At 36.5% G+C, this 27387-nt stretch overlaps 2 protein-coding genes across 2 annotated transcripts; both read right to left on the bottom strand.

The window, feature by feature from the left end:
• Window positions 1-160: 160 nt before the first annotated feature.
• Window positions 161-16182, bottom strand: si:ch73-59p9.2. The gene is made up of 14 exons (XM_073908323.1): window positions 16099-16182; window positions 15652-15758; window positions 13214-13369; window positions 11191-11321; window positions 8726-8815; window positions 7892-8081; window positions 5626-5786; window positions 5366-5530; window positions 4896-5044; window positions 3059-3237; window positions 1389-1489; window positions 1173-1297; window positions 880-987; window positions 161-776 (listed from the first exon to the last, which is right to left on the bottom strand). Exons 2-14 carry the CDS (start codon window positions 15723-15725, stop codon window positions 630-632), a joined length of 1776 nt encoding a protein of 591 aa, XP_073764424.1. The 5' UTR covers window positions 15726-15758; window positions 16099-16182; the 3' UTR covers window positions 161-629.
• A 927-nt stretch (window positions 16183-17109) lies between these two features.
• Window positions 17110-25815, bottom strand: si:ch73-236c18.2. The gene is made up of 7 exons (XM_068222171.2): window positions 25695-25815; window positions 23505-23694; window positions 21092-22933; window positions 20833-21006; window positions 20579-20752; window positions 19916-19962; window positions 17110-19831 (listed from the first exon to the last, which is right to left on the bottom strand). The coding sequence occupies exons 2-7, from the start codon at window positions 23645-23647 to the stop codon at window positions 19302-19304; spliced, it is 2910 nt and encodes a 969-aa protein (XP_068078272.1). The 5' UTR covers window positions 23648-23694; window positions 25695-25815; the 3' UTR covers window positions 17110-19301.
• Between the last annotated feature and the right edge of the window lie 1572 nt (window positions 25816-27387).

Raw genomic sequence — 27387 nt, 5'->3', positions numbered from 1 at the left:
GTCTTATATGATATACTAATTTTGTTTTTATACAGCACTTTGATTGTGTTTATCCCACATTTTGCCACATTTTTTTCGTTGGTTCTCAGTAACTCATATGTGCATATCAGTGTTTTTTAGTATAAAGTGTTTAAATAGAAAAAAAAAAAAAAAACACTTATTGAATAGACTAAAAGGAAACTTTATTGATTTTTTTTCCACCAATATATCTATTAAACTCTTGTTTTGAGCTTATAAATTTCTGCAATTTCTAAGCAGATTTTTAGATAAGCTAAATAAAAACAGCTGAAATATTACTGTGAAATTAGAAACATTTAAAAGGAATTTTGTAATATAACACATGGTGTATTACCTGCTCTTGTTTTTATTTAGCTGGGTCTAAAACAAACATTTTACTGCACCCGCCAATGGCCAGTATTCTGACCTGTAAAAATTGACCATGTGATATTTTTACATGCCATGGAACTGTATGTTTTCTCACTTCCGTATTTTGAAATGTTTTTTGCATTTTGGTTCTTGGTCATTTCATAAAAAGTACATGTCATTGAAAACAAACTAAAGCTGTCACTCTACAGCTACTTCACATATAAACATAATTGAAAACTGCAGCATGAACGCAGAAGCAGCGGTCAGTATCCAGCAGGTTTGCCATATTTCCTGAAGTCAGATGCAGCACAGATTTTGGTGCATTCTCGTCCAATCGCCTGAACCACTGAATCTTCAGTATCGTTACGTATAATAGTATGATTCTTCTCCTCCAAGCCTTTAATCACTCTCTGCATTCATAAAACAAAGAGGAAAATGGTATAATCATTTGTTTTTCTAACATTGTGTATCTAATTTGCATCACAGACTTGTAGTGAAGTGCAGAAGCACTACCTCATCAAAGTTATCATCCACATATGTCCCATTTGGTGTGATGTGAAATCTGGGTTGATCAACAGCTGTCTTCAGATAATAGCCAAAGTACAGGTAGTTCAGGATCACCTGAGATGAGAGAAACAGATAAAGAACAAATACATTAAAAATCACACACAAAACTCTTTATTTAAGCACATAAAAATAGATGCTTTCTCGGGTTCAGATGAATAAATTAAATGTCAATGTATTGATTGTGTAAAACTGATCAAATGTTAAATTGTTGAAATCTCCAGATGTGTGTTTTAAATCACCTGAACAACAGATGTGGTGATGTTCGTCCCTCCTTCAGCTCCAACCACCATTCTCACTTTCCCCCCTTTTCCTTTGGATTTGCCCAGTATTATTGTGGGACACATTGATGACAGTGGTCTCTTACCTGGTCATAAAAACATTAACATTTACATTTATGTAGGTGCTTTTACTTAATATTGGAACTCAAACTACTCAAATGATTATTTTTCCTTTACCTCCTTCAATTTTGTTGCGTTCACTCTTCATCTGAATGAAATCTGACATCTGGTCATTAAATATGATGCCTGAACAGCCTGACATCACACCAGAACCGAAACTGTGAGAACATGAGCGAGAGAGAGAGAGAGAGAGAGAGAGAGAGAGAGAGAGAGAGAGTGAGAGAGAGAGAGAGAGAGAGAAAGAGAAAGAGAGAACACAAAATAAAATAAAAAACAACCACAAAAAAAACAATGCTTCATTTTAACATCAACTTAAACACACACAAACAAATATATATATATATATATTAGAGGTGTGAACCTACACTGGTTCGGTTCGGTTATGATTATCATGCCATTGATTCAGTTCAATTCGATATCTCGGTGCATTGACGATGCTTTCAATACATAATTAGATTTTTTCTTCACAAAACAAGATTTTTAAATTAAAATATATAAATATATTTATATATTATTTGTAATACAATTTTGTTCTTTAATACAGCAGTAGGATATATGATATATGATATGTACCTTTCATTTGACCTGCTCAAAGAAATGACTCTTTCTGAATGTATCAAACAAAACTGCAACACGTGCACAGAAAACAGCATGAGCATTTACAGCAAACAAACTAATGTAAATATGATCCCGCTTGCTTTTTGAGCACTGTCAAGCTAGGTCGTACACCCCAATGATTGGTCATTGTCTTCACCAGCTCAACAGAAAGGGCTGCAATTGGCTTTAGAAACGAAAGCGCTGTTCACCGAAGAGTGACGCAGGAAGACCAGCTGTGGTTACAGTCTATATGTGCATAATACGTTATCACAGGTAATCCATAATAGACACAGTGGAGAAAACTCGCACCTCAGGCACGCTCGTGTCTGGATCCACAGGTATCGCTTTAACGGCCAAGAGGAGAGGAAAAGTTACCTCGCAAACAAACCATCAGATCAAATGTCCAAAGTGTGAGAGAGAGAGAGAGAGAAAGAGAGAGAGAGAGAGAGAGATAAAGATGGAGTTATACAGCATTTCTCCATAGTAGTAAAATAGCGGCTCGTGTGCTGTGCCTTCTTCAGCGTCATCGAAAGATTTTCCAGCAAACTCACAAGCAGTTAAACTGTGCATAATTACCTACCTTTTAAGTATTAGGGGTGTTTATTTACTCGCTTTCGCCTCCTTTGCCATAATATTGTACTGCGACGTCGTGCATAGGAGATATATGACGTTAGTAATTAAATTTGACACCCCTAATATATATATATATATATATATATATATATATATATATATATATATATATATACTGTATATATACACACATACATATATATATATATATATATATACACACATACTGTATAGATTATGTTGACCGAGAGAGCTTATCGCGCTGCAATTTAAGAAAGCACATGCAATTACAAAAACACCAGCAAATTAAAAAATGATCTTCATCAGTTTGACAACACAACTGAAGAAATGCCCTGCAATTAGTTACGACACTTGCAAATATCCATAGATATATACACTAGATAGGAGAAATTTAACAGGGAGGGAGGATAATACATTTCCATACGCAAACACACACTTTTTCAGCGGTCTCTTATCCATCATGTACAGTGAAGCCTGTCTTAAGTATGTAGTGTTTGGATGTAAATATATTAAACTGGGTGTTTCTAATAACGTACTAGTTATTGATGCTGCTGGTCACCGCCACTGCATAGCCGTCTTTATCAAGGACAGACACGTGAGATGTGCCATTGTCATCATTGTCATCCAGCAGCTTGTTGCAGGCGGTTGCAATGTTATCTTTAATCTTCCTCCTGGCGTCGTCCGCAAAGCTGTCTGAAGTCATGTTTTTGATTAACTGTAAAACCAAATTAGGAAATAGTGTAAACAGGAACAGTGACAGGCTTTGAGAACATCAAAGACTGCTGAGATTATGTTTAATCTTTCTGTTAAATCATTCATTCATTCATTTTCTTTACGGCTTAGTCCCTTAGTCTGGGGTCGCCACAGCGGAATGAACCGCCAACTTATCCAGCGTATGTTTTATCCAGCATATGTGTTATACCACATGTGTTTGGACTTGTGGGGGATACCGGAGCACTCGGAGGGAACCCACTCGTACACAAGGAGAACATTCAAACTCCACACAGGGCCAACTGACCCAGCCGAGGCTCGAATTAACAACCTTCTTTCTGTAAGGCGACAGCACTACCTACTGCGCCACCATGTCACCTTCTTGTTAGGTCAAAAGCGCCAAAAGTTAATAAAGTGGAGAAATTCTATACTTGAGATGTGATTTGGCTTTAGGAATGTCTGATGTACCAGTAGTGGAAAAATACAGTATAGCTGTATATATTAAACACTGTGGCTCTGTGATTAGCCTTGTCGCCTCACAGCAAGATGGTCACTGGTTGACAATTGGCATTTCTGTGTGGAGTTTGCATGTTCTCCCTGTGTTGGCGTGGGTTTCCTCCGGGTGCTCCACAGTCCAAAGACATGTGGTACAGGTGAACTGATGAACTAAATTGGCCGTAGTTTATGTGCGTGAATGTGAGAGTTTATGGGTGTTTCCCAGTACTGGGTTGCTTGTTGGTGGTTCATACCAAGGTGGTGACCCCTGTTGAATAATGGGACTCAGCTAAAGGAAAATAAAAGAATGAATATTAAACAGTGATAAACATTTGAAGTGGATTATTTAATTGATTGATTGATTTATTTATTTATTTATTTTATTATTTTTAATTTTTTTTACCTAAATTTATTCAACAACAAATTTATTACAATCAAGACAATAAAAAAATCCACTTCAAATGTTGACTACTGTATATCCTTATATTTTAAATAGTATATTTATAATATAATATAATATAATATAATATAATATAATATAATATAATATAATATAATTTATTTTGGTAAGATAACACGATTTTTGCTAGTTGCGGGATTTGTTGGGTGGTGCTTATTAAACTTCAGGGAGTACATTTTATTCAGTGGTTGTCCAGACAGCCTCTACACAACCTTAAAGGCACAGCCTGAATTTTTGGCCACTAGAGGGCACATATTCAAAACAAACAAAGGTGTATTTGGATGAGGACATGACCGAGCGTGGAATCATGGGAGTTGTGGTCTTCATTACATCCTGCAGAAATCATGTTGAAGGAAAAGTAAAGTATTTAATATTTATGAACACCCACAAAATACGACGGTAAATATATCTTTGTCTGCCTCTTGTGTCGAGCACAATTATACTTTAGCCAAAGTTTCACTTTAAAATTGTCACTTTTCACGTTTTTTCACTTTTAGTGCACTTAACCAATGCAATATATGTCATATAGGCTACATATAAGATATCTTTCTATTCATATTAAAAGTTTGTCTCAGTGGCATTGTGAATAATTAAAAAAAAGCTTTTTATATAAGAGAAGTACTTAGTAGTGGGATCAAATGTTTTGTGAATACAGGTCCAGGAATTTATTATAATGGCCCAAGGAATTCATAACTAGTTGAACACACCTCAGTGACACTTTTATCATAACGTGGGTCAGACAGATTATTCTTCAAGGCAGTAGATAAGCAGAAAGCCTCTATGATGCGATGATAGGTCAAAGTCATATTCTCTGGTGTGGACACACTTTTCTTTGAGAAGCCAAAACCTGAAGAACCTGAAATCAAATGTTTAAGTACCTGAATTGAACCGTAGTTCTGCAGTATATTACATATGCGCACACACACACACACATTTACAGAACATTTTTTTTGCGTTTAAGATCACACCTATTTCTTTGCTAAGGTAAATATTTGTTTCTTAATAAATGTCAAATCACCTTCTCTTACACTTCCATAAACATTTTTATTTTTCTGTCTCTGATAATCACTCTGGTATGCAGTTGAAATGTATTGTTGCTGTCTTTGCTCAATAACACACTCTAAAAGTGTATAAAAATGTGAACTTAAAAAACAAACTAAATGTAATTTGCTTCTACCTTTTGTACCCTTGCCCAGGAGTATTTTCATTATCAGAGCGAGCACAGGTCCACCGAATGGAGCAGTAGGAGCATAGAATGTGTATTTCCCCACTGTAAAGTTCAATGCAGACTCTATCAACTCTGGTTTATAATCCTTTAGGTCTTGAAGTGTGATATTTCCCCCTGTGTTTGGAGAAACAAACTGTCAGACAAATTTGCCAAAGACAAAAGACCAGCAGAATCTCAACTATGTAATATGATGTATGCAAAAAAATAACCTGCAGCATTGATGTCATTCACTAGAGTCTGAGCCAGGGACCCATTGTAAAATGCATTTGCTCCATTTTTTGCTATCTTCCAGTAGGTGGCAGCAAGTTGGGGAAAACTTATAGTATCATTTTCCTTCAAGGTGGTATTGTGTGAGTCACAAAACACTTCACTGAAAAGACGAGAAAGACAAGAGTAAAATCAAGAGGATGTTATCATTACAGGTTTTTAAATATGCATTTTTCCAATCTGCAATCACACACTGCAAACATGCTCTTTTTTTTTAGGGTTTTTGTCTCATTTCTAGTACAAATATCTAAAAACTCTTAAATCAAAAAGCATTTTATAGAAAAGCAAAAAAATATAGTCTTGTTTTCAGAAATAATGATTCAAAATTAAATGAGTTTTTCTTTAAAACAAGCAAGATAATCTACCAGCCGGGTAAACATAACATAATCATGTGTCAAAGGGAAAAACTAGATTATTTTGTTTGGAAAAAGTAATTTTAATTATTGGTAAATACTCTTTAGCAATTAAGAAAAACTGTAATGCAGACACACAGGACTTTATTTTAACCATCTAATCACAAAGTCCAAAGCGCAGGGCGCAAAAGCATTAAGGGCGTGTCAGAATCCACTTTTGCTATTTTAAGGATGGAAAAATCCGCTTTGCGACATGTCGCATGGTCTAACAGAGTTGAGAGCTTATTCTCTTAATGAGCTCTGGATGTGTTTTGAGAATAAACCAATCAGAGTCTCATCTCCCATTCCCTTTAAGAGTCAGTTGCGTCGCGCCATAAGTGTATTTTCTATTTACATGAAGACTTCATAAGTGGAAAAACTGAACACTACACTAGAGCGAAAACAGTTAAACAGAGCATCTGCAGCACGTGAATGAGCCTCTTCCAATCGGCCTTTCACTTTCTCGTGGATAAGGAAACATGTTGTACACACAGACATCCATTAGCCTACATAATTAATTTATGTAAAAACTATTTCTAAATTCCGTTCTAATCTCCAGCAAAGAAATAAATAAACAATAAAATGAGCCCAGCGTAGAGCGCGCTAGTTGTGTGTCTCGCTTATACATTGCTTATTACACACAGGATGTCCAGCAATATGCAAATATCTTCACAAATAAAAAGAATTAAAGGATAAAAATTTTTCAATTATGATTATTTTCTACATAAATATAAACACCTCTGCCTCCATGCCTTCTTCATCTCGGGAGGCTTTTTCAGTTTATTCATGACAATTTGCTTTTGTATAATGTTATTATTATTATTAGCAGTATTATTTATTATATCCATATTTATATTTGTTTTATTATAAACAAGCTTAGATTTGTCCACCTGTCAGGTTTTAGACCATATGGGGCACAGCATGTGTTTTAGGATATAACTCAGGTTTTTGAGCACACTTCATTATTATTGTTCATTTATTCATTTGCTGGAGATTAGAACTGAATTTAGAAATAGTTTTGAAATAAATCTTTGTGCTTAACAAACAAAATTACTTATTTATAGGCTAATTGATGTCTGTGCTTACAATGTTTTCCTATCCACGAGAGTGAAAGTGAAAGTAAAGAATAAGGAGGCTCAATTCTCATTCTCACACTGCAGATGCTCTGTTTAACTTTTCTTGAGAGCACTTACAAAGTCATCATGTAAATAGCAAATGCACAATGGCGAGACGCAACTGACTCTTAAAGGGAATGGGAGATGAGACTCTGATTGGTTTATTCTCAAAACACACCTATAACTCATTAAGAGAATAAGCTCAGCCTTTTTAGACCATGCGCCATGGCGCAAAGCAGATTTTTCTGTCCTTAAAATAGCAAAAGTGGATTCTGACATGACCATAATGCTTTTGCGCCCTGCACTTTGGACTTTGCACATGGATCGTCAAATAGAGCCCTAGATCTGCTTTCAGCTAGTCTGTTGTGCAGTCTATTTTAGTTCCTTAAAATAGTAACTCACCAACAATGAGCCTTACCACACCTCCTTTCTAGACCAGAGCACTTATGAGTCCACAAGGTGGTGCAAATGGATTTGCTATTTAAACAACATGGCAGAGAAAATTAAGGTTGCATTTGGTCTGAAAAGAGCAACACGTTGTGGAAACATTTTGCGCTGATTGTATGATAGGGCACTTAGTGTTACGGGTATGATCAGAACCGAAGACCTTTGGGCATTTGTTATGTTAATCTGTGTCCAAAATATATTTAGTTTCTATTCTGCCATACTCATATGTTTGTGAGGTACATTAATATTCTCACCGCAATGCTGCATTTTTCAGAATTTTCTCTTTTTCATCATTGATGGCATTGGCCAGGGCTTTGCCAATCTTAAATCCCTCCGATGCCAGCTTTATACTGGGCACAAACAGATCTTTCCATGGCAGTTTCCCATACCTTTTGTGTGCCATTTCATAACCACGCAGTTCTCCTGGTACAGCTATTAATAATCCTGATAATCAGGATAAAAACAAGGAGAAGATTAAGTCATTAATGATCCTACACTGGAAGAAATATTCATATATATTTATCTCTCTCTCTCTCTCTCTCTCTCTCTCTTCATATATATATATATATATATATATATATATATATATATATATATATATATATATATATATATATATATATATATATATGTTTTTTGTTATTTCTGCGCATAATTTTCAAAGATCTGTGGATTTATCCAGAATGAATTTGGGAATATCATAACTAAAAATTAAAGCATGCAATAGAAAAAATTATAGATTTTTTCCTTTAAGGTTTACAATACAATGAAAATCCAGTTAGATCTATTTGTTTTGTAAACAAGTAATAAACATATAATAAAAGTCTACTAAAATACAGAAAAAATACTTTACAAACTGTATTATAAATAAATCATAAAACATCCAAAATCCAGAATATAACTCCAATTAATAAAAAAAACAAAAAAAACAAATACATGTATTTTCAGAAAATTAAATGGACAAAATATTGGCATATTTCTGCATGCACAGATTCTGTGTGGACCTAATTATCATCAACATCTTCTGTGTGGATTTATGTGGTTATTAAATCTGTTTTAAATGTGTAATTATTTATGATCGTTTGTACCTGGATACTTTTTTTGAGGATCATTGTCAAACATGTTTGCTGTAGCACTCATTGGGGCAGTCTCTCGAGCATTGATTGTCTCCACCTTTCCTGTGGATGAACACAATAAACTTTACAATTTCATTTAAGACCGTGAGGAGCTGGTTATAGCTCATGCACTGCTTCATGAGGCTTTAAATACTTTGACTATTTTTTTGATTTAGTGGTTCAGAGCACTTATCAAATCGGCAAGCTCATGTGACTTCAGTAAATGGGACTTTGATACGTCATTACTGAAATGTTTTGAATATGCAATGTTTCTCTTCATTGTGAGGTTATCTGTGTAAAATCATAAAATCTATACCAGCTACATCCGGCCAATCTGGATTAATTTTCTGGCCCACATCATGATGAAGATTAATGTATTTTTTGTGATAAGAATTTCAAGGTGCAGCATTGGACTGGAGGGGGTCCTTTTCGGGGACCACAGGACTTCTTCTCTCTTATTCGCAGATGATATTGTTATGTTGGCTTCATCAAACATGGATCTTCAGCATGCTCTGGGGCGGTTTGCTGCTGAGTGTGACAAGTCCGAGTCGATGGTGCTCCACTAGAAAACGGTGGTTTGCCATGTCCATACTTGAGGAGTTTAAGTTTCTTGGGGTTTTGTTCATGACTCACGAGTGAGGTCATTGGTGCAGTGGCAGCAGTAATGCGTTCAATGTATTGGTCTGTTGTGGTGAAGAAGGAGCTGAGCCGAAAGGCAAAGCTCTCAATTTACCGGTCAATCTACGTTCCTACTCTCACCTATGCTCATGAGATTTGGGTCATGACCTAAACGACAAGATCCTGGATACAAGAGACCGAAATGAGTTTACTCCTCAGGGTGGCAGGGCGCACTCTTATGGATAGCGTGAGGAGCTCTGTCATCTGGGTGGAGCTCAGAGTAGAGCCGCTGCTCCTCCACATTGAGAGAAGTCAGCTGAGGTGGCTCAGGCATCCGTTTCGGATGCCTCCTGGACGACTACCTAGAGAGGTGTTCCAGGCATGTCCCACCGGGAGGAGGCCTTAGGGAGGACCCAGGACACACTGGAGAGACTATGTCTCTCGGCTGGCCTGGCAATGCCTCGGGATATCCCCCAGAGGAGCTGGAAGAAGTGTCTGGGGAGAGGGAAGTTTGGGGTTCTGTCCTAAGATTGCTGCCCCCCCTGACCCAGCCCCGGAAAAGCGGATGAAAATGAATGAATGAATTTGTGCTCAAAAGAAGCACACATATTAAGCTTCATGTTTGTGTCATCTCGCTGCAGTTGATAATCCTAAAGTCTGTTGCATCGTTGTTTTCATGATTACACATAAATGGCGTGGTCAATTTTCTAAATAGTTCAACTCCGCCATTATTATGTTAATTAATATGTGTGTCATCGTTATTACTTGGGGTTGTGGTTGAGAATAGGGCATATGCAGGTGTTAACTGCATTGCTTTAGATATTCCTGCTACTGTAACAATAGCCCCTTTCACACATACAGACCTTTCCGGAAAATTACCGGCAATTTTCCGGAAAGGTTGTATGTGTGAACAGGCCCTTTTTGAAAATACCGGTAAATTCGTTCTGGCTATTTTCCGGAAAGAGAAATTGTAACATTACCGGTAATTTGCCGGAATGCTGCGCTGTGTGAATGCAGAAGGAAGATTGCCGTAATAAGCGCGTCCACGTCTAGAACGGGCTGACGTGAGACGTCTGCTTTAGCCAATCACAACAGTCAGACGCATTTACGTCCGCGCGGTTTATGAGAATAAAAGCCTTTGAATATTTTTTCCAGACACCTTTAGCTGCTAGATGTTAGTCAGATAATGTTTCTATGTTCCTTATTAATGCTGTGTAAATAATTATCGATAAAATGTTTATGATAATCCGTTGTTTGTTTACCTTCAAGCTTTGCGTGTGCCCGTGAGCGCCCATAGAGCCAGCACACACACATATCAAAGTGTTTCCCTATGTTTTCATTAGAGTTGTACTCAACTGATCCATCCGAAGAGTTTGTAATGTAGTCAAATGTTTACAAACACAAGCGCAGCCGTTTAGAGGACATTTCTGGTTAATGATGTCAGAATTTACCGGTATTTTGGAATGGATGTGTGAATGCTCTTTTCCGGAAAAATTCCGTAACGTCCTCGCCTGTGTGAACAGCGCTTTTTTTAATATACCGGTAAAGTAGTTCCGGAAATTTTCTGGATATTTACCGGTATGACTGTGTGAAAGGGGCTAATGTTGATAAGCCATGGTGGACATTTCTTTCCATTTTCGTGCTGAATGCAGTTGACCAATCGCAACAGACCGGATAATTGTTATATATTACACAGGACAATTTCGTCGGTGCAAAATGTGCTTTATAAAGATAATCATTAATAGGGTGTTCATTTCACTAAATCAAGACTTAATGCCACTGTAGTGGAGTTCTGGTTAGGTTTTTTAAAGTCTTCCTACCATTCGAAGCATTGTATATGGTAAACACCAGTCCTCCACCGATGCCCATACTCTGAGGGTTAATCACACTCACACACAGCAGAGCTGCAATGGCAGCATCCACTGCTGAACCCCCGCGCTTCAGGATATCCCTGCAAGGACAGAGAGTGATTGACAACAATAGAGGCTTTTCCAGTTAATAATAAATATTAATAATAGGTTAGTAATAAGCAGAGGTTAGAAGAACAACAAAAAGCTGATGCACATTTGCAGGTAACACTTTACAACAAAAGTAAATGAATAATGACCTACTAATATGTAAACTAATCCTTAATTTATCATGGACTAATTATGATTTATGGCATGTGCTATTCATGAACCTACTTTACCTACAACATAAGTGAATAATGGCTGACGTGTGAATAATGAATAAAGCAATCTTAATAACTTGCGAGTACATGTATTAATATTAATGTAATAATTAACAAATTCATTTTAGCTAATAATTCAGTACCTGTGAACAGGGCTTTACAATAACACCTGCCAAATGCGGGTAGATTTCAGCTTTGGCTGGTTGGACAGCCTCTCCCACTAGCCACTTTGGCAGGTTGGAAATAATTTTTACGTTGTAGTTTTCTTAAAGCAGGGTTCGACAATAAGGATGGCCCACTATGCGTGCAAATGTGATCTTAGAATCGAGAACATTCTAAGACAAAAATAACTGTGTTCGCACGAGACAAAGCAGGTGAATACCGTATGACAGGATGATCACTCGCGCGCACAGGTGATGTGATGCGCGCGACTGTTAAAAAGCGTGCACGCTCCCGTTTACTTGCACTTTTTTTCCATTCTCTTGCGATCGGTTCTCTTTGAAAAAGACTAGTCAAAAAAACGATGCTCGTGTACCCACAGACCTGCTGCTTTCCAGAGCTTAAGATATATATATATATATATATATATATATATATATATATATATATATATATATATATATATATATATATATATATATATATATATATTTGTAAGCAGCAGCAGTCACTGCTTTCGTTTTAATTATTCTCAGGCACGTGATCATCCTTTCATTATCACTCGTGGTATGTTTTACCTGCTTTCTTTTGCTTACAGTTAGTTTTTTTTTAATGTAGTTTAATTACAATAACATTTTTTTAATATGAGATTAACCCCCCATTTGTGATCTGTGCCCTTTAACCAGGACAGATTACTGTGCATATTTTAGATGCATGACAATAGATCTTTTTAAATGTTAATTAAAAAAAAAAAAGTTTTATTGAATAAAAAGTGCATGTATACAGCTATATATTTGTTTGTTTTGACACATTTAAATATGTGTCTAAAAAATAATTATTTCTTTTTGGTGTGGTCAGAGATGAATTTGGTAAAACCTTTATTCTGAGCCCTAAAAAGTCATGTGAAATAAAAATCAATTGCAATGCGACACAACCCATTTGATCATGCACAGGGAGCAAACTCATACACAACACACACAAACAGTGAAATGAATGAGGAGGCATGTGGACAACACAACATCTAAATCAAGTCATTTTAGCATGTCAAAGTCACATTTATTTATATAAAATATATTTTCCAAACAACAAAAGTGTGGCTAGTGAAAATGGCAAGTGGCTAGTAATGTTGGAAATCTACTAGCCACAGAGGCTGGTGATCAAAAAAGTTAATGTCAAGCCCTGACTGTGAATGTATCCTTAATTAATTAATGCATTAATTAACAAACAAATTCAATTTAAAATAAAGGCCTGATTTGATTTGATCTTAATTGAACTAGCAAAACTAGGAGGTCCTGCAGCAATCTTAGCACCCACAGTTCACACGTCTATGTTACTACCCACTTCTGATTATAAGAACTAAGGAAATTTAGCATCAAGTACTTGAGTACTGATCACATTGAAAATGAAGCCCCTGTAAATGCATAGTCGATGGTTGCAGAATTATCACTGCTCACATGATGAATCCAATGCAGCACATTTGAAAACATTAATGTGGCGGCTCTTTATAATCATACCTTCCGATCACTGAGCAAGTTTCTGCATCTGTTACCACTGCTGCTTTACAATAGCAATAACCAATGGGTGCAGGACGTGGAATGTGTGTCACAGCAGATCTCTGAGTCAGCGTCAAAAACAAAACTACTGCAATTAAAAAAGCAATGACCATGTACCTGAAAGAAGAACAGCAGAGTTTGAGATGTTTTCTGTCAACTTTCTGTCAAGGTCCTCTTGAAGTTATAACCAAATGTTCTTCTGCTAACTTTAATTCAACATTATTATTATATTAATATATTATTGTATTAAGTTATGTGGTATTTAATGATGTTCTTAAGATTTTAGCAAAAGAAGTTAATATTTATAAAAGTTTTTTGATGCCATTTTTGTCTTCATAATTATGAAAGATCCCATTCAGAGGAACACTCTTCCCTTGTACAGTGGAATGTGAACTTTGGCCAATGTTCTGACAAGATTATATCAAAATGTTCTAAATATGTGAAACATTTTGTACAGATATATTTATATATAATGTTTTTATATATATATATATATATATATATATATATATATATATATATATATATATATATATATATATATATATATATATATATATATTCCCAGAGATGGGTTGCGGCTGGAAGGGCATCCACTGCATAAAAACTTGCTGGATAAGTTGGCGGTTCATTCCGCTGTGGCAACTCTGGATTAATAAAGCTACTAAGCCGACAAGAAAATGAATATATATATATATATATATATATATATATATATATATATATATATATATATATATATATATATTTTTTTTTTTTTTTTTTTTTTTTACTAAAAATATTCACTTTACTGTTCTCAAAGTATTTTTGTTGTTGGTGTTTTACAATTTCTGATGACCAGTTCATTTTCCTTCAGCTTAGTCTCTATTTATCAGGGGTCACCACAGCCAAATGAATTGCCAACTATTTCAGGATGTTTTACACAGCGGATGCCTTTATAGGTGCAACCCAGTACTGGAAAACACCCATACACACTCACATTCACACACATACACCGACACTCAAACACTACGGCCAATTTAGTTAATCAATTCCCCTTAAGTGCACGTAACGAAACCCACGCTAACTCAGGGAGAACATGCAAACTCCACACAGAAATGCCAACTGACCCAGCCGAGGCTCAAACCAGTGACCTTCTTGCTGTGAGGCCACAGCACTACCTACTGCACCACTGCGTCGTCCCATTTGTTAATACTATTATTATTATTATTATGTTAAAACTTTTTTCTTTGACCTTAATCATTTGACGTTATATACTCCTAGTTAAAATAAAATTAAGGTACAAAAACTGTTACGGGGGTCATGTCTTTGCAAAAGATATAGCTGTAATTTTTAGGTTTACACTTTTCTAATATTGTATGAACCCTTAAAAGAGACAGTTCACCCAAAAATACAAATGTACTCACTATTTACTCTCCTTCAAGTGGTTATGAACCTATGTGGGTTCCTTCCTTCTGTCGAACAATAAAGAAGATATTTTGAAGAAAGCTTTCATCCACATAGGTTCATAACCACTTGAAGGAGTAAATAGTGAGTAAATGATAATTTTTGGATGAACTGTCCTTTTGTTAAAAACTGTACAGTGCCATTTGAAAGGCTGCTTCTCCAGTGACAGCTTGTGTTCATTTATTTTGTGAGAGACACACAGCTGGATGAAGATTCAGAAATAAAGATTCAAGAGTTGACTGCAGTTTCAGATGAATTCACAAATGATTTATTTCAAAAAAGCTACTTTTTGTTTTAGGTCAGAAATAGTATACCAGCACAAGATTTATTTGTTTAATATTCGAAGCATCATTGTGAAATAGACAGATAGACAGATATACAGTTGATAGATAGATGGATACACAGACAGACAGATAGATAGATAGACAGACAGATAGATAGATAGATAGACAAATAGACAGACAAACTGACAGGTAGATAGGTAGATATATAGATAGACAGACAGACGGACAGACAGAAAGATGTAGATATATAGATAGACAGATAGACTGACAGACAGACGGACAGATAGGTAGGTAGATAGATAGACGGACAGACAGACAGGTAGATGTAGATATATAGATAGACAGTCGGACGGACAGACAGACAGATAGATAGATAGACAGACAGGTAGATAGGTATATATATATATATATATATATATATATATATATATATATATATATATATATATATATATATATATATATATACAGGTGAGCGAACAGACAGACAGACAGACAGACAGGTAGATGGAGATATATAGATAGACAGATGGACGGACAGACAGACAGACAGACAGACAGACAGACAGACAGACAGACACAGACAGGTAGATGGAGATATATAGATAGACAGATAGACAGATAGACGGACAGACAAACAGACAGACTGACAGACAGACAGATAGATACCTTCTAAAACCATCCAAGCGACCCGGTAAAGTCCCATAAGGCTTAATTTCCTGATATCCAAATCTGCTTTTCATGTTTACATACAAAACTGAACTGGGCTTGTTAATCTGTCAAAAACAAAAACTTCAATGTTTAAACCAACAACATATTGGCTGTCATTTCTTACACACAAAGAAAAAACATCCTGTCTACACATAATGGTGTACTCGCTGCTCTAATTGTTATTGTAAAGGAGAACTATGTAGAATTATCAGAATGAAACACACTTCTAACAAAAAAAAAACATGTCATATTATTAATGTGGAAATAAAGAAGACTACAAAAACAAGACATCAAGATTACCTGAAAATTGTGATGTTTGTTTTGATTAAATACAGCATCTGTGTGACATTAATCTCTGTGTTGAACTCAGCTCATTGTGCTAAATAGTAATTGTCTCAAACTTACCAGTGTTTTTATAGTCCAAGAGATCTCGTAACCACAGCTGAAACCTAGAGGATTTTAGACGTCTGTGATTCTCCAGAGGTGCATCTGTGTTTGTAAGAGATAAGTTATCAGATTAAGACAAACTGCCCAAGCCTGTTAGTACTGTCTGATCTGCTAAAACTATTTTTAAAAGGTCATGCAATGGAAATATTACAAATAGTTTAATGTTTAGCCTTCCAAGAAAACAACTAGGAATAAAAGTAAGGAAAATCTTTTAAATTAAATCAAACAATCTACTCATTGTTTGTATAATAACCAGCAGGGGGTTTTACATTGGACATATGTATGGTCTGCTATTAGACCATCTCCTTCAGGTAGTCTTGGGTTTACATGACAGCTGTCATATTGTTGTTGTTATTTTGGCCTGTGTACAAAGCAAAGGGTGTCCTCACGTCCTCCAAATCATAGCAAAGCCAGATAGTCAGCTATCTATTTAATAGTTTTCTGATTTGTGTTGTATATTTAAGTCTAAATCACTGCATGCATAAATGAAAAATCTTGTAGATTAGCTAAAGTAACAATTAGAGGTGACTAAAAAACTGCTAATAATGCAAGAGTGAGTGCAGTATTTATTTCACTAAATTAAGATAAAATATATTGAACCCAAATAAGCCCCACACTTTTATTGCCCCACACATTTGAGACTATCCAATTTCTAGTGTGGATGGTAGAGTTTGTGTTTGTGCGGCTGGATATGCTAATTCTCTTACTTTTGCTTTTTTTCTCTAATGTAATCTAGCTGATCCAGTTCCTGTGAAAACAAATAAGATTTAAAATTGAGACGACTGTTTGTCATTGGTTGAGAAGAGTCCATGTGCACTGTCAGACATGGACTATCAGGTATATGCGTATATGTACACTTAACCCCTGCCTCTAACCACACAGTGATGTCACTTGCAGATGATTTGCATGTGTGTGAGAGTGCAAGTCTGCAGCCGGACACTATTGCATTGGACAAACATGGACAGCAGGTTTTCATTTCTCTCACCATGAGTGTTTTATTCCGCACCATGTGCTCTCATTGAGCCAAAGTATATCATTAAAATATAAGAGATTCAAGAGTTAATTAACAATGAACTATACACTTCAAATAAAAAATAGCATTATAAACATGAGCTAAGACAGAAGATCTGACCAGGCACATCATTTATTTGCACCTGTACAGTTTCCTTTCATTGCTCTGATAGGAAAACTTGTTGATGCATTAAATGCCAGCCCAGAAAGTCTAACATCTGAATATTCACATGCAAGTCCTTTATATTTAGCTGGTGAATATGAGCAGCTTGTACCCAGCAAACAACTTTGTGTTTAATAGATGTCTAAACGTAGACAGCTTGGCGAAAACAAAGCTAAACTTGGGCTGTCAGTGAAAATCTAATAGACAACTAATAATAGTCAAAAGATAGACTAGTCGTCAATAAGTAGTTGGATAAATGTTATGCAATGAAATATAGCCTTACTAACCGACGAGGAACCACTCGAGGACAGTGCTTCCACACCATTCATTCATAAAGAGCAGCCAGAAAGGGAAGACTGACTGATTTGTGCTGAATATTAGCATCACTGACCCATAACAACATACAGCACCTATATCTGTCAGTATGTTTGTGTGCTCTTTATCCAGTTTCCATTCTAATTTGCAGTTAAGCGGATAAAATAAATCATATGTAATGCAAATCAAAGTATAAATAGCAGAAGTGAACAAACAGATTTACCCTACCAGCAAAAATTAACCTGCTATAACATCGTCACCAATGACTAAATTTCCAAAAGACAGACGAAAACATCAGTGAACTGTAGCTCTGACATGGACATGAGGGATATAAATGACTGATAAACAGCTGCGGGTGAAGTATATTGATCGCAAGTGCTTAGATTGTGATCACCTCTCGGTTTTGTTCTGTTTATATGCCATTAAAATATTCGTAGCTTGAAACAGATGGAAATATGACTGCTATTAATATGACTACTATGGCGAGGGCTTAAACAGAGCAGTGCGCATAATATCGAGCGGGAAAAAAGTAAAAGACCGCTGTGAAACAAAAAAAATTGCATTTTTGTAGGAAACACCATTTAGATCTGTTTAGGGTAAGAGGTGTTTTGCCGTCTATCACTGAATGTGTATATATCTGAAACAAAACCAACTTAACTCACAGTTATAATAGCTCACATAGCTTAATCCATGCTGGCTCTTCTCCAGTTGGGTTTTAGGTTTTAAAAAGGGAAAACAGGGGGGCGCAGTGGGTAGCACCTGCTGGGTCGCAGGTTCGAACCTCGGCTCAGTTGGCGTTTCTGTGTGGAGTTTGCATGTTCTCCCTGCGTTCGCGTGGGTTTCCTCCAGGTGCTCAGGTTTCCCCCACAGTCCAAAGATATATGGTACAGGTGATTTGGGTAGGCTAAATTGTCTGTAGTGTATGAGTGAATGAGTGTGTGAATGTTTGATGTTTGAACCCAGAGATGGGTTGCGGCTGGAAGGGCATCTGCTGCGTAAAAACTTGCTGGATAAGTTGGCGGTTCATTCCGCTGTGGCGACCCCAGATTAATAAAGGGACTAAGCCAACAAGAAAATGAATTAATGAAAGGGAAAACATTCCACCACGCTGGCCAAACTTTTAGGATACGGGGTATCAGATTTGCACAATCCTTATGCACTCAAAAGCTTGACCGAGTTCCTGTGCGTAGCTACGGTTGCTAAGCAATGATTTGTGTCAGGTCAATTGAATTAGATACGTGTCGTCATTCATTTCTGTTTATTTGATGACTAGTCTAGTAGTGGCCTATTCTTAGTCACCTATTCGATTTTCACTGACAGCCCAAATTTAGCCTCGTGTTAGCAAAGACAACTATGTTTAGACATCTATTAGACATCTTTTAAAAACAAAAAATGCTTGGTAGATGTTTATTCATTTAATTTCTTCCAGTAGTGACTTAAATCTTAAAATTACAGCTAGTTTTCTTTACTGCAAGTGCACATCTCACTCTGCTGATTTATATTGCATCATCATCAAATGTAACATGACTCTAGCTTGTAAATCTGTTTCTTGCTCTTTTAGTGTTCAAAATAGTGTCAAGATTTCCTTGAAATATAAATAACATTTAAAACAATGACCTGGAAGTGTTCAAGATGGAAATGTGCTGGAAACTTTTGTCCTCTGAAGTGTTTGTTAAATCTGACACAGAGACACTGAAGACTCAGGATAAAGCCCAAATCCTGTGTAGAGGGGTTCAGTGAATGTGGTGTTGAATGTGTGTATGAGTGTGAGTGTGTTTGCGTCAGAGACGGTGTAGAAGGACAGAGAGCCGGATGAAACGTCCAGATACACTCCTACTCTATTGGTACGAGCTGAAGGAGCAATAATATCAGCGCTCTCGTTGTTGTACCAGACTGTGTAATTCGTATCACAGCAGTACAGACTCCAGGAGTTTTCATTGAGTCCAAACCAAGAGTCAAGCCCACTTTTCCTGTCGATCGCTTTATAAGCCACCCCAATATGACCAGAGCCGCTCCATTTCACCTCCCAGTAACAGCGTCCAGTCAGAGTCTCTCTACACAGAACCTGCTCCTGTTGATCAAATCTGTCTGGATGATCAGGATACGGCTGAGGATCTTTCACATTTCTGGCCTCTCTGTTTCCCTCAGATAGTTGGATTTGAACATGTGCTGTGTTTGGATCCAGTGTGAGGAAACAGGCATCTGAACACAAGAACACAGATGATGGGATAAGTAAATCAGTATAAGTAAATATGCACATGTGTGTGTGTGAGAGAGAGAACTTGCATTTTTTTAGTCCAGGTTTGATCCTAAAATGTCCTCCATGGTCCAAACTATACAAGGACAAAAACAAACAAAAAACACACTCAATTAATTACCAATCAATTAAAAATTAACACAAATATACAGTAAACATTTAATAAGTTACATTAATGCATTTTCCTTTGGCTAAGTCTCTTTATTTATCAGTGATCACCACAACGGAATAAACCAACAACCTACTCAGCATATCTTTTACGCAGTGGATGCCCTTCCAGCTGCAACCCTGTACTGGGAAACACCCATACACACTCATTCACTCAGCCACTCATACTCTATGGCCAACTTAGTTCATCAATTCCCCTATAGCGCATTTGTTTGGACTGTGGGGGAAACCAGAGCACCTGAAGGAAACCCACGCCAACACGGGGAGAACATGCTAATTATAGCATTAAAATGCTTGGCAAATTAATTTCAAACATAAAAAAATTGAATTAACCAACGCCACATTCTGACAGCAACCTACAGTAGATTTCCCAAGTGGTCTCCTATCCAGGTACTGAATAGACCTGACCCTGCCTGGCATCAGTCTTGTCTTGTGCGGTAGAGTTATTTGGATATGATATAAAATCCCTCTTAGAAAAGTCCAGCCACACACTGACACACATGAGTCATTACTGCAGCACATACTTGAGTTTCTGCAGTGTGTAGTGTGGGTCCTCCAGTGTGTGTTGGAGCAGCTGGACTCCTGATTGTCCTGGGTGATTGTAGCTCAGATCCAGCTCTCTCAGGTGTGAGGGGTTTGAACTCAGAGCTGAAGACAGAAAACCACAGCCTTCCTCTGTCACCATACAGCCAGACAACCTGCAGACAAAGACCAAAGTGCAAATCATAATATAGAATCTGTATCTTTAAATAATCATGACTCGACAGGAAAGTCTCACCTCAGTATCTCCAGCCGACAGTTTGGACTCTTCAGTCCATCAGAGAGCAGCTTCACTCCTGAATCCTGCAGGTCATTGTTACTCAGGTCCAGCTCTCTCAGGACACAGTTTGAGGATTGAAGAACTGACGACACAATTTCACAATCCTGAGCAGAGAGATTACAGCCAGCAAGACTGAAAGAAGAGGAGAACAAGAGAATTGAAAACAAACTAAATGTGCACAAGAAACTAAAGAAGTAACACTGGATTAATCACTCACAGGGCTCTTGTGCAGTTGCTGACGGCTGGTATCAGTCTTCTCCTGCCCTCATCTGATGTGTTGTATTTCTGGAGCTCCAGCTCATCCAGCACCTCCTCTGACATCTGAAGCATGTAGGCGATTGTTGAGCAGTGAGCAGGAGAGAGTTTCTTCTCTGACTGTTTGTCTGATTTCACAAACTCCTGAATCTCTCTGGACAGAGTCTGATCTTTCACTTCCAGCAGACAGAGGAACAGATTGATGGATCTTTCAGTGGAGAGTCCATGTCCATCTCTGATCTTCTCTTTAATGTACTGTGTGCTTCTCCTGATGCTCTCTGAGCTCTTCTCTGTGTGTGTCAGTAGATCCTGGAAGAGTCTCTGATTGGACTCCAGTGAGACGCCCAGCAGGAACCGCAGGAACAGATCCAGACGCCCATTCTTACTCTCAATGGCATCATCTACTGCACCTTTAAGCAATTTTTGCAATGAAGCAAATGTCTTCAGACCCATCATAGTTGTGTTCACATGGTAGTAAAACACATAGAAAGCAGCGAGGAACTCCTGAACACTCAGATGGATGAAGCTGTAGACTTTCCTCTGCTGAATCACAGATTCCTCCTTAAAGATCTCAGTGCAAATCCCAGAATACACTGAGGCATCAGAGACGTCTACGCCGCTCTCAATCAGGTCCTCCTCATAGAACATCACATTGCCCTTCATCAGCTGTCTGAAAGCCACTTCAGCAAGTTTGACAATCACTTCTCTGTTGGACTGCAGGAGTTTCTCTGGATCTCTCTCTTCATACTTCTGATTCCTCATGTTGATCTGAATCAGCAGGAAGTGGATGTACATTTCAGTCAGAGTTTGAGGGATTTCTGCACTCAGATCTTCTTCCAGGAGCTTCTGAAGCACAGTGGATGAGATCCAGCAGAAGACGGGTATGTGGCACATGATGTGGAGGCTTCTTGCTCTTCTGATGTGTGAGATGATTCTGCTGGCTTGATGCTGCTCACTGATTCTCTTCCTGAAATATTCCTCCTTCTGAGGCTCAGTGAATCCCTGAATTTCTGTCAGACGCTTGATGTATTTGGAGGGGATCTGATTGGCTGCTGCTGGTCTGGAGGTGATCCAGATGAGAGCAGAGGGAAGCAGCTCTCCTTTCATCAGCTTTGACATCAACACAGCCACTGATGAAGTCTCAGTCACATCACAAACTTTCTGAGCGTCTGAAAACATCAGTGTGATTCTGCTTTCATCCAGACCATCAAAGATGAACACAACTTTACACTCCTCATAAATCTTGGGCTCCAGATCTTCAAGTTCAGGATGAAAGTCCAGCAGAAGTGTGTGAAGACTGTACTGATGATCTCTGATCAAGTTCAGCTCTCGAAATGGAAGCACAAACATGAAATCTACATCCTGATTGGCTTTTCCCTCGGCCCAGTCCAGAATGAACTTCTGCACAGAGACGGTTTTTCCGATTCCAGCGATGCCTTTAGTAAGAACAGTCTTGATTTGCTCTTTCTCCTCTTTAAAGATGTCATTGCAGTAGATTGGAGTGTGTTGGGAGTGTTTTGTTCTGGCTGTTTTCTCCATCTGTAAAACCTCATGTTCTTCATTCACTCCTTCACTCTCTCCCTCTATGATGTACAGCTGGGTGTAGATCCGGTTCAGTTGGGTTCCAGTCTCTTTTACTTTAATTCCCTCAGATAACAGCTCATACTTCTTCCTCATGCTAGTTTTGTGCTGGTCTTTGACTCTCTGCAGTTCTTCAGTCTCAAATATTTGTGTCTGCAGGCCTTTGTCTGTTTTTTCCTGAACAGTGTGTGTCTCAAAGTGGGATGAAGAGGACGCCACAGATCTGTTCACAATGTACAAAACACACATGCATTAACATGTGTTATGGGCAACACAGTGATCAGTATATTTTCGGATAGCTGGTTTAATACATTGACTTATTTAATCACAAAAACAAATAATGTGTTGCAAAGTTTAATGCAATCATTAAACCCATCCAGCTCCAGCCCTGTGCAAGACATGTTACATTTCATTTAACTATATAGTTACATTTCCCTAATCTTCAACAAGATATTGGTGGAAAATGCCCAATATGGTCAATAGTATCTGGATGCAGCTTTTATGATGCAAGCTGAGACTGCATATCTCAGTGATGCAATGTCAGACACAATGCACTCAATGGAGCTAGTGGCATCGCTGTGAGGGTTGAGGTTAGGTGAGCCTCTTAAAAAGCATTGCATGCAGCTCAGATTGCATCTGCACCAATTCTGCAGCCAGACCTCTCTAAATATGAGGAATTCACACACACACAAATGTCCCAAATTCTATTTAGTGTTGTGGAGGTAGCTTGAATGCAATGTACAGTACTTTTAATAAAACAATTTCGTCAGATGCATGCATGACCACTACTGTACCTGAGGTCAAAGGTCACTGCTTTATCAGTGAAAGCAATGGGATTGCGCATGGACTGATCGCTCTTCATAGACACACAGCTGTGTTCTGCTCCATGCTTTTCTTTCTCCTCTCTGTCCACCTCTTCATTCCCACAGTGATGCATTTTAGAGCTGTTTCCTTTCCTTATTCAGATCCTTTAGCATTAATTCCCTTTAAAAGACAATAACAGCAGATCTGCAGTTAAAACCACAACAAACATTTATTTCTCAGACTGATAAGGAAAATAAATCTTACACTACTAGTCAAACTCTTCCTGCTCAGTTAAATTCAGCAGAATTTCTTTGACTTGTGGACATGGTGGACAATTATTTGGAATTATAGTTTAATGCAATACAAAATTATTAAATTGAATTTATTATATATGCTAGGCCAAATTTCATCAGCAAGTAGTTATTTCCTAAACAGATGTTTTAAAATTATGTAAGGAATAATTAATGGCAGCCTGATGAATTTTTACACCTTGGATGTGCATTATTGTCCAACAGTTTAATGGACAGGAGTGTGTTTTTGTGCTTTTCTGGTCTCCACAGCAGCTAAATCCACTGTTCAGATGTTGTGCTTCAGACATTTGTCATATTTTGTCCTCTGATTGCTCCTGTGTGTAGGACTGGTTTCTCACTCAAGCATTCAACAGCCCTGTACTACAGATATATTTAATCGTCTACTCAATTTTTCCATTGATTTTCACATATCTGGGAACCAAAATTGCAAGAATTCAAATTTTCTCACACATATAAATGAAGAGAAACAGAAGGGTTATAATATTATCAGAAAAACAATTAGAATAGGAAAATACTACAATTATAAAATGTTAATTGTTGACCAAATGCAAAAAATAAAATAAAAATAAGATAGAAAAACACAATAGTGTGAGCTTTAAAAAATGGCTACATTTAGAACCTGACGTTAACGTATGTGTGTGTGTTTACTACTGTTCATGTGTGTTTGGTTTGAGTTAAACACAGACTACAGATCCAGAGTATGGGACACCAAACTTTGTCACTTTCACTTTCACTTTCGCCTGATTCTATTATTACAGTTTTTTTTTTTTAAAAACTTTACATTTTTTGTATAATAACTGATATTAACTGATAATAACTGATAAAATTTGTAAACAAAACTATTTATTATTAATAATGTATGTGTTTAATAATAATAAAAAGACACAGTGACAATTGCGAACTGGTGATTAATGTAAAAAAGTGTTATTTTAGTTGCAATTACTCTACGACAAAGCACACAAATATCCATTGTTTACATTTGCATAGTGATGCATTCGCGAACGAGTCAGAAGGAATCGATTCTATAAACGAACAAGAAGATCCGAATCAGCCGGAGATATAGCGGCGGGACAGTCCATCATATAATATTTCAAAACCGAATAAAACAAATTGTGAGCCGTAAGGGTCGTCTTTTCTAAAGTCAAAAGAGACATTTTTTTAAAAAGTCGAACTTCTAATCACTAGTTTGCACGCGACGAAAGGGCGAAATTCAGGAAGTGTCCTATTTCCTCCTTCCCCTTTTTTACCTGTCGCTTTTACCGCAGCCGCCCTTTTCACTTTACTGCGCCACTTTTATAGCAAGAGGCGAATCTCAAACCAATGAGCATAACAAAAGCACGCCAAATCACCAGAAAAACAGCAATATGTAGATACAGTGACATAAAAAACAGGTTTACTGGTGCATGTTTATATTTTAATGCATGCAAACATCAGGGGGTAAAAAAGTAAACGTGCAAAAAACAAGCAACAAAGAGAAAAGTGCACGAGCATCAAATAACAACCACCGAGAGTTTGCCAATCAGTCGTGATAATAACCGTAATCTGAAACTACAACGTGTTATAATACATCTGCAACACATAAACTTAAAGTTCTTTCCAAACTGAAAGCTCAAGAAAAGTCAGTGGACTCCATAATCACACACTGAATATTGAAGGCTTCAGTAGATTTAGGTCTATTAACGATCGGTTAAAAGTTGCTACATGGCCTAGCCTACAGTATATTCAACTCAAAACACCTTCAAACGATGTTTCCATTGGGTTTCATCCAACAGCGCTCATCAAACTCAACGGGTTTGAAATCCTCTTAAAGGAAACCGAAAGATGCAAAGAACTTATTTTAAAAACGTAAAGGAAAGCTTCTGAACTTACCACAGAGCATGCTGGACTTACACAAACTGTGTTTTTGTTTTAGATCTCGCCACTGTCTTCTCTTCGGTTTAACTTCTTTGTCGCAGTGTTTAGTTTAGGCAAATTGCTCCCTCTAGTGTTCATCATCATCATCATCATCATCATCATCATCATCATCATCATCATCATCATTAATCTTCATCATCCAGTTTACTTCCATCAGTTTAAAACAAGATCAATTCACTTTAAACTTTGGTTCAAGCTTTGAGTTGAATAGCTTCCAATAACAACTAAATGCAATTAAATAATCTTTCATGATCAATATGAATCTATCAGATAACTCGTGACTGTATTAGTTTTTGCTAGTTCTTGGTTATTTATAGGCTTTAAACTAATTATTAGTTCACATTAAAGTAATATATAAATCATGTATCAGATATATATGTATGAGCACCGTCAAGGTTTAGAGGATGAACTGCATTTACTCTCAGGTTTTTATACAGTAATAAAACTAATAATAATGAACTCTTTATTTAAAATAATCTTGGGTTTTTATACACTAGTTAAACTGTTAAAATAAAAATAAAAGAATGGAGAAAATGCATGCACTGAAAATACTATTATTTATGTTCTTGGTTGCTGAAATGTTCACCACAGGACAGAGACCTTACAAATTCTGCGTTTTCACCAGTGTTAAATTTGACAAAACCACACACATTGAATAGGCTAATAGGACACTTTATTTTATTATTTTTATTTTTACAATGCGACTATCAGAATATTGTCCTCAGCGTATAATGATGCGTCATTTTTAATTTACATAGATTTTAAAAATAGATAAGCTGAATAAAAAAGCTGGAGCGAGTTTTGCAATATCATTAATTCATAACAGAAATTATATGTACAGGGATCTGCTAATGGCCAGTGATTTTAACATTGAAAATATACTGTATATATATATATATATATATATATATATTTATATATATATATATATATATGTTTTTACCAGCCATGAAACTGTTATAATAATAATAATAATAATAATAATAATAGTATTAGGAAATAGTTATTTATTTAAAATAAAACAAATCCAAAACAACTTTACCCAAAACATCCCCTTCCCCACCCCCAAATAGATTTATTTTTATTTGATTCATTTATTTAGTTTAATTATTTGTATTTATTTATTTATTTATTTATTTATTTATTTATTTATTTATTTATTTATTTATTTATTTATTTATTTATTCATTTATTTATTCATTCATTTATTTGTTTGTTTGTTTGTTTGTTTGTTTGTTTGTACATTTGTTTCTGTTTTAAGTTAGTTTGTTGTTGAATAAGGGAAAAAAGAAAATAACTTACCTAACTTAAATTAAATTAATGCCTGCAATGTACCTTGACCAAAACACACAAAAAAAAAAAAAAAAAAAAAAAATCACCATATTACTATTGAACTATAAACTATTCACTAAATAATTGTCATTTATATTCCAATTACTAATATTAATATTATTCAATACAGTAGCAGTAAGATTACAAAAAAGGCATTTTTATGTCAAATGTTTTTTTTTTTTTTAATTATTAAAATATATATTTTTAATTATTAAACTACACTGGAAAGTTGTGCCGTTAGTTCTGTAAAACTGATGCAATTTATATGGGTTTAACTTAAACCCATATAAACCCATTTTAGCAATGCTCAACTTTA

Source organism: Danio rerio, chromosome 1, assembly GCF_049306965.1.
Source record: "Danio rerio strain Tuebingen ecotype United States chromosome 1, GRCz12tu, whole genome shotgun sequence".
NCBI lineage: Eukaryota > Metazoa > Chordata > Actinopteri > Cypriniformes > Danionidae > Danio > Danio rerio.
Note: the sequence above shows the minus strand (reverse complement) of the source record. Positions and strands in the feature narration are given on the sequence as shown.